This window comes from Palaemon carinicauda, chromosome 20, assembly GCF_036898095.1.
Source record: "Palaemon carinicauda isolate YSFRI2023 chromosome 20, ASM3689809v2, whole genome shotgun sequence".
Classification (NCBI taxonomy): domain Eukaryota; kingdom Metazoa; phylum Arthropoda; class Malacostraca; order Decapoda; family Palaemonidae; genus Palaemon; species Palaemon carinicauda.
Window position 1 is genome coordinate 107,457,992 of NC_090744.1, and position 9,326 is coordinate 107,467,317.

A 9,326-nucleotide genomic window follows, 5' to 3' on the forward strand; every position below is an offset into this window, starting at 1 on the left:
AAATTTGGGGTTAGGTGTGTGGGGGGAGAGAGAGAGAGAGAGAGAGAGAGAGAGAGAGAGAGAGAGAGAGAGAGAGAGAGAGAGAGAGAGAGAGAGAGAGAGAGAGAGAGAGAGAGAGAGAGATACTTTTACTGAATTACGAAATTTCTTTCCAAGTTACATTTGGCACATAATTGTTAATGCAAGCACAGAGGTCAATATAGTTAGAAGAGGGAAAAATAAATAGATAGAATAGTATAGGCAGTATTAAAAGGATTGAAATTAATATAGAAGGAATAATGGGTAAAGCTCACTTTAATATGAGACGTGGTTAATTCTCTCCATATACACCTGGCACATATTGCTAGGAAGTTTGATTACTGAACATTATATGACATTTGTTATTTTTTCAGGTTTTTGTATACTGGCAGCATCACAAAATAATATCAAAGAGAAAGATATAATATATATTTCTCTCTCAACGCTTATTACATACTAGAAATTATATTTTTGGTATCTTGAAACGTTACATAATGTAGAAAACAAGATATTCATCGAAGAGGATAAAGAGTTATAGTATCCCTTATAATATCATTTTCTATGAAGAAAGACATACGTTTTCTTTCAATATTAGGTCGGAGGTAAGAGGGGGGGACTTAATAACTTGTAACACTCCATTCGCTGCGGTCACATCGGAGTACGTAATTTCAATGTCATTCACCGTAACTTTTCCTAGGAAATAAAACAGACAAAATAATTAGTTTATAATTCATGAAGTTATGATTTAATACTATGTACCTGCCATTATTTAAAAAAATCACACTTATTGTAGTGGTGTCTTAAAGACAGCATTAATTATCAAGAACTTAAAGAAAATTTTACTGCAATCCTCACCAAATAAGAAATAAAAAACTAGGATTACATTTAGGCCTTTAATGGGTCTTTAAGATAGATTTGTAAATATCTCAGTGTTGATAAACTCTTAGTTTCTTGATCACAGTGAATGAGAAAAAAAAAAACAGTTACAAAACTCATATCCCGTGAATATGTCAATATAATTGAAAGCCTGTTTGATGTTCACGTTTGAAATATATATATGCTTAGAGGTGGTATTATAATAATTCTAGACATTTAAAAATTTAAATGAACCCTGCTTGAGACGTTATTCTATTTTACGGTATAAAACGTCTATTTTAATGAAATACGTTTAGGCATTCATAAATTTCTCAGGACTTATAACATACGTTTTACATTCAAAGGCAGCACATGCATACATACGCATATATATATATATATATATATATATATATATATATATATATATATATATATAAATATATATATATATATATATATATATATATATATATATATATGTGTGTGTGTGTGTGTGTGTGTGTGTGTTCGTGTGTGTGTATATATATATATATATATATATATATATATATATATATATATATATATATATATATATATATATATATATATATATATATATATATATATAGGCTATATATATATATATATATATATATATATATATATATATATATATATATATATATATATATATATATATACACAAACACACACACACACACACACACATATATATATATATATATATATATATATATATATATATATATATATATATATATATATATATATATATATATATATCAAAGTTCCTTCTTCTTACCTGGACTCGGTAATACTTTAGTGACCAGCGTGCTGTTACTGAGAGTGACAAGGGGCCAAGTGTTGGAGAAACCAGCTGTGTACCAGGTGCCCTCTACGATGTGAGATAGAATCCACGCTGTGGAATAAAAAGAATTTGATAGCAATTAATCCTATATCTACTATTTGAATGATGGTGGAATTTGAGTTTGCAGGTGTTTCTTATCATAACAATTGAATGTTTGTACATTCTACCCCTTGTTTTGATTGTTTTTGTACCAACGTTAAGGATATTCCAATCCCCAGTGAATTCCAGCCTACCTCGCCTGACTAGAGGGTCTTCAGAAATGGTAGTGTTTCTCAGCGAATCATCCTCTGGAGCGAATACTGTCACGGGGTTCAGTCCTGGAAAGGAGAAAAAAATATCTTTGTATAAACAGCAAGAAAATGGGGCATCAAACCACACTGTAACCCTCTGCCCTTCTGTTTGTATGGTCTATTAATCGACTTGTAACATAATGTGGATCTTTATCATTCAGTGTGAAATGATTATAATGATGTAAAAACTAGAAGTGCATAGGCAATGTAGACATCAATTCCAAAAGCACGTAATAAAAAATAATTAGTTTCATATTCGTATCTGTGGTGCTATGAATTTACATAAAAATATACCTGCCATCAGGCAGTAATCTTTAATATGGATTTGAAGTTGTAAGTGGGATCTTTAGTTTGAAAGCCAAAATCAAATAACAATTAAGAAATTTAAACATTGACTTTCATGATAAGGATGAGGAATAAATCTGCTTCCATATCAAATTATGTGAATTGTAATCATGTTCTTTAATTAAGAGAATACATAGCGAGTATTTGATGCGGATTACCTTTCTTTAGTAGTAATGCTGGAACAAAACATGAGTTGTTGATGTCAGGTCTAAACACACGATTGGAAAACATGAATAGGTCTATAGAAGAAACTAACACAATAATTTTTGGAGTAAATTTTGTAAAAGGCCTTAGCAAATCTTCCATTCTAATCACTATTCATACCTGAAAGATATGCCTGCATGTCGGGGTCCCTGGACAGAATTTCCGAAAAGATGGTGAGCAAAGGAGACAGTGATATTGTGGCGATCATGTGACCATAAGGAGCATATAGCATCTGATCGAGAATGTGAATAACTCCATTGTTTGCCTCCTCATCTAGGTCAGAGATGACACTTCCACCGGCCACCCATCTCTGAAAAAGTATATAAGAACTTATGAACAGTGCATATGAAATACCCAGTGTGGGTTAGTGGTATATTGACCTTACCTGGACAGGTGGATATTTGAGATTAACATCTTGGTTCATATCTGCTCTAGATAATGATTGGATGAAGGATTCAGTCATCTTATTTAATTCTATTCTAATACATTTACCAGAAAATCACAAGTCTTGAACAGATATTTTAGGAAAAAACTAATTTCACGCTACTATGCACTAAATAATCATATCTCACATTCGTTCTAAATAATGAATTAAAAAAAAATAGTTACCATAACTTACTTTATCCTTAAATGCAGTACTTACAGCCAGGGGCCCCTCTGTGTAGTAAGATAGAACGAGGGTATGTCCCGCGTGCAGCGTGGGAAGATGAACATCTGGACGGAACTCCGTGGCACTGAGGAACCTCCCTGGCACTACATGGTAAGACACGACTCGCCTCAAGAAGCGAGGGTGAGCCACCATGTCTTCTAAAGCCTTATGCGGTATGGCTTCGATTGCTTTGTTGCTGGGAGCAAACACGGTCCATGGTCCTGGACAGTAATGAGAAGAAGATTGGAGTTTTAATTTTTATGGCAATGGGTATAGAGAGACAGAAGTGTACCGCTTAGGAGAAAGTATGAATAAGGGTACAACATGAGTGTCCAGAAAGACAATTTTCTAGCCTGTATATTTCAGTTTGTACATGTTTGTTTAATTGGTATATTTTTCATTTCATATATAATGTATGTGCATAAGAGAGAGAGAGAGAGAGAGAGAGAGAGAGAGAGAGAGAGAGAGAGAGAGAGAGAGAGAGAGAGAGAGAGAGAGAGAGAGAGAGAGAGAGAGAGAGAGAGAGAGAGAGAGAGAGGTCATTTGACAAGTATATCATGATAGATAGATAGAATTATACGTTCATATGCTCTGTTCTTACAAAAAAATTCAAAACATTATCAATTACTGCTTAGTTATATTATGAGTGTTTTTCATAGTAAAGTGAGTAACGATACTAACCATCTAAATTAAGCGTCCTAGTAAGCCCAGAAATCTCTACCAATTCAGCAAACTTTGTGAGATTAAGTCTCTTCATAAGAGAAATGATATTCATATATTTTCTCTCTTCCACTGTGATGACATTTTCAGGCCTCCAGATGAAGGGTCCATCAGGAACTAAAACTGGGGTACTTTGCTGGCTCTTTTTCTCAGTACTATCAGTAAATCTTTCTTCTTCAAAATTCTCTGTGATTTGGGGATAAATGTTTGCTAAGGTATGATTTAACGAGTTATGAGATCCAAAAATATCTTTAACTTCAGGTTTCCCACTGGCTGGAAGCCCATTGATATCTGGGTGAGGAGGAGAGTCGAGGAGAATGATAAAATCTGATGTTGTGGCAGGTTTATCTACAATTACTCTGGCGATAGGAGGATCTGTTGTTATCTGAAGGATATCACTTATGATGGAACTTCCAAAAGTATCGACTTTAGCACCATTGCCATAAAACCCTTCAGTGCTCAGCAACTGGGGCACAGCAGTTCCTATCAGTGGCAGTGGCTTAACAATATTTTGTGCAAAATTATTAATGTGTAGGGGGTGTGACCTTGTGCTCTTGTCCTTCTGCATGAGACTTTTGTGTGTCTGATTCTCTGTGGTGATCTTCAGAAGACCTATCAAGCATTTCCAGAAAACTAGCAAGTACAAAGTTTTCCTGTTGGCAGCATGGTTCAATTGTTTCAGATGTGGTGGCACTTGTTATTGTGTTGTGATTATTATTCTTATTTTCAATAGTCTGAATGTTATTGTAAGTGTGTGGGATACTTAGAATATTCTGGCCGCTTCTAGATAGGGTCTGAACTATCGCTGCGTCTGGTAACTGCGTTTTCAGTGCTGGAGAAGGAAGACCGTCTCTTCTGGAAGCTGATGAACTTCCTGTCTTTGTCTTTAATGGTAACAGTTCCTTGAAAGGATCTCTATCTGGCAGATCATACAGACCAGAGATGACAGGGACCTCTGGAACTATGTCACCTCCACTGACAAAGCTTTCAAATATAGGTGATTCGGTCTGAAGAATGAATGGATTAGGGATTGCGGTTGGATCAGAACCAAGATCCGAGTCAGGTATGACATCAGCTACAACATGGACGACTCCATTTGTGGCAGATAAATTGCAGCCTCTCATTGGTACGCCGTTTACTGTAATGGTGCCTGAAGAAAAGGACAATCATAATTTAGTTTATCATAATTAATAACAAAATTAGCAAATCGTTCTATTTATATTCTTTTCTTGAATCTAAAGTAAGAGAAAATAATAGAATCTATAGTTGATTGATATGCGAAAGTAAATAAAATAGATTCCTCACGAATGACACTTTTGTATAATAAATGGGGGAAACGAGTACCTGACTAGATCAAATTAAGAAAAACATAAGGTACTTTATGTAAATGAGTGAACAAATACCTTTGATGACAAAATAAGAAAAACGAAACGTGCAGTATCTGGTATATACGTTCACATAATTTCAGTTAATTCTGGGAAAAATAAATCAGTAAATACATTTGTATAATTGAAATTCTGTCTAAAAATATAGATTGATATACTCTTGTATCTGTAATACATTAACACATGTTGTAACTTACAGATGACAGTTCCATAAAATGAGGCAATAAGCTTGCAATTGAATTTTGGAGGTGGTGCACAGATGGTACATAACATTCTACCCTTGAATAAATATATAAAAAGTAACGGTGACTCATTATTAAAACATGCCTCAAACAATAAAGTTTTTAAGTAGAAGTAGAGAATGAGTCTGATGATGAGCTATCATTGAAAAATTATCAGTTTACTATAGTTCTAACCAGTGATAAGTTGAAAGTAAACAAATCAAGCTCAAAATTATCAGTTTACTATAGTTCTAACCAGTGATAAGTTGAAAGTAAACAAAACAAGCTCGTTGCATACGCAGATGATGCTACTCTTTTTGCATTAATTACAATTCCTGGCTATAGACTTGAAGTTGCTAAATTTCTTAATAGTGATTTAACTAAAATTAGTGTATGGTGAAAATATGGAGTATGAAGTTAAACGGCTATAGAGAAGTTGAGTACTGATTTTTATTTTCATAATATGACTCAAATAAAAAGATAGATGGTCTGAAGGTAAACGATTCCTATAAACGTAGAATCTTCATGATATTTAATGCTTCCAATAAGAAATGTCCTTTTGTAGTTCAAAGTTATTAAATCTTTTCCATGAAAAGATATATATTTGATATGTGTAGAAATCATGAAAGCTGACACGTGATGAATATAAAATGTATTATAGCCACGACAGGAAAAATGAACAGACTTGATTGGAGTTAGTACTTTCATCCACTCAGGACATCAACAGACTCAACAATGAGAATACATATACAAAAACATCGTATTTATACAGGAGAAGGGGATCCAACAGCTGTCAGTTTCTTAATAATTCCGGAAAGGTCAGATTTTAGATAAAAGGATAATACTGGATTAACCGAAAACAGACCTGGGCCTACATTCAAATTTCTATCTTTGGTACAGGAGATTAAAAAGGATTCAACAATATTCCTTTGGAAATAGTCATTTACATGGATTATTTTTTCTGCCTCTGACCATCCAATTCTGTGACTTGACCCTAACCAGTGGGAGGCCAAGGCATTATTAAGACAACCCCTGGAGACGGCTACAATGGGATAAATTTCCTTATCTAAATCATATATTTTTACCATATGATAAGCTATACGGGGGTAGAAAAAAAATACAGTCGAAACACACGTTAAAAGGGGTTTTTGAAGTATCAAAGTCTTTCATCTTCAGCTGGTTATGTCATATCAGGTCTACATGGCAAAACTTCATTTTACCTTTTCACATAATCTAAGATGTGAAACCTCCACTCTTTTGATATTGAAAGTCAAAATAAACAGTTACCTGTTGGACCTAGCCTGCTTTTATTTTCTAGGCATTAGCCTGTAGTTATATACATACATCAAGACAGAAAACATCTCACTTGAACATACCATCTGCTTCTCTCCTGAATGTGACTGAGGTTCCTGCTAACGTTGTCATTGTCCGATGCAGAAGAAGTCCTTCGGAATACCACGTTCCTTTCAGCATATGTTTTTCAAGTAAGTCCTTCCCTAGGGCTCTTTGCATCAGGACTCCCGGCCATGCATATCCTTTCGAGGATATGGCCGAGTCAGGGGGAGCCAATAGTGTATAGACTCCTATGAAAGATTAATAAATAGATTCAGAAAAGATATCAATGGGTACTAGTAAAGTGATAATTAGATAAAAAAACTTGAGGTGTTGAATTATATAAGAATATAGATATTCTGAAAAAAAAAAGAAATTCTAAATACATTTTTTCTTTTGGTTACAAACTTCAGGATTTTGAATTATTTGCTTTATTGAGTGAAGAACTTGAGAAGTGGAATGATATGAAAATGTAAAGAGGAATTAAAAAAAAAAATCATAATAAGTTTACAAACTTTAGGATTTTGATTCACTATTTTTTTAGGGACTACATGTGCACTCATGAATTTGGCTGTAAAAATATGTAGTGGCCAAAGAAATCAAGTTATAGACTCATAGATCTAAAATCTAATTACCTTTTTCGAAGTCACCAACGACAGTGAGAAGCGTAGTGATTCGACTGAGAGGAAGGCCAGTATTCACTAAAACACTCATGAGATCTCCAACCGGAGGTTGCAGGATGTCATCTACTACCTATAAGGAGGAACATTAAGAGAGATCAGAAGAGTTCTCAAAGCAGAAAGAGGCTAAAAACTATTTATATTATTAGAATAGGCAGTAATTCTTGTATCTTAGTTCATTGGGAAAATTAAACCATGTAAGGTGGATTCGCGTTATTTTCAAAGTTAGATTAGTGTTATTTTTTAAGCTAGATTCATTTTATATTCAAAGTTACATTCCCTTTAAAGATATTAAAAGCTAAATTCAGGTTAATTTTCAAAGATAGATTCGCGTTATTTTCAATGAAAGATTCACGTTATTTTCAAAACTAGATTAGCGTTATCTTTAAAGCTAGTTTCACGCTATTTTCAAAGCTAGATTCACGTTACTTTCAAACCCAGATTCACGTCATTTTCAAAGTTAGATTCGCGTTATTTTCAAAGCTAGATTTGCGTAGTTTTTAAAGCTAGAATCCCATTATATTCATTGTTAGATTCCCGTTATTTTCAAAGCTAGATTTGCCAAGTTTTCAAAGCTAGAATCCCGTTCTATTTAAAGTTAGATTCACATTATTTTCAAAGCTAGATTTGCAAAGTTTTCAAAGCTAGATTTGCAAAGTTTTCAAAGCTAGAATCCCGTAATATTCAAAGTTAGATTCACGTTATTTTCAAAGCCATATTTACATTATTCTTAGAGTTAGATTCGCGTTATTTTCACATCCAGATTAACTTTATATCCAAAGCTTTGTTCACGTTATTTTCAAAGCTAGATTCACATTATTTTTAGAGCTAGATTCACGTTATTTTTAAAGCTATAATTCACATTATTTTTAGAGCTAGATTCACGTTATTTTCAAAATGGGATTTCCGTTATTTTTAGGAGTATTTCCAAAAGGCAATATAAATCTATAAAGTATTTCCAATAGGCAATCTATACTTAAAGAGTATTTCCAATAGGCAATAGAAATCCAAAGAGTATTTCCAATAGGCAATCTAAACCAAAAGAGTATTTCCAAAAGGCAATATAAATCTATAAAGTATTTCCAATAGGCAATCTATACTTAAAGAGTATTTCCAATAGGCAATAGAAATCCAAAGAGTATTTCCAATAGGCAATCTAAACCAAAAGAGTATTTCCAAAAGGCAATCTAAATCTAAAGAGCATTTCCAACATGCAATCTAAAACAAAAGAGCATTTCCAATATGCAATCTAAATCTAAAGAGCATTTCCAATAGGCAATTTAAATCTAAAGAATATTTCCATTAGGCAATTTAAACCTAAAGAGTATTTCCAACATGCAATCTAAAACAAAAGAGCATTTCCAATAGGCAATTTAAATATAAAGAATATTTCCAATAGGCAATCTAAATCTAAAACATTGAAACTGATGGGCAATGACCTAATTTATCTTAACCTGTATAGTGCCATAAGAGAACGTAAGATCCCCACGGGTCACTGGCACGCCGTTGGCATAGGTGACTCCACCATGCACGTTGAACCTCAACTTGGGTCCCAGCAGGGTCATAAAAGTGGAATCGTTAGTGATTTCAGGAGGAGTCTGACCTTGCAGGGGAATCACGTGGTAAGAGAGGTCGGTCCCACGGGCTAGGTCAAATAGTTCTTGACGAGACAACTTGGAGAAGGCTGACTGCGAGGGCACAAGGAGAATAAAGGGGCCTTCTCCTGTCATTAAGAGAGAAAACAATATACATG

The 9,326-nt window shown here is 33.8% G+C and overlaps 1 protein-coding gene across 1 annotated transcript in view; it reads right to left on the reverse strand.

The window, feature by feature from the left end:
* Nucleotides 1-392: 392 nt before the first annotated feature.
* Nucleotides 393-9,326, reverse strand: part of LOC137614355 (uncharacterized) — a 283,239-nt gene continuing 274,305 nt past the window's right edge. The window contains 10 exon segments of the mRNA XM_068344137.1: nt 393-711; nt 1,682-1,798; nt 1,981-2,064; nt 2,707-2,896; nt 3,230-3,456; nt 3,917-4,493; nt 4,495-5,105; nt 6,938-7,144; nt 7,529-7,646; nt 9,028-9,296. Coding sequence (XP_068200238.1) covers nt 578-711; nt 1,682-1,798; nt 1,981-2,064; nt 2,707-2,896; nt 3,230-3,456; nt 3,917-4,493; nt 4,495-5,105; nt 6,938-7,144; nt 7,529-7,646; nt 9,028-9,296 — 2,534 coding nt within the window. The 3' untranslated portion in view covers nt 393-577.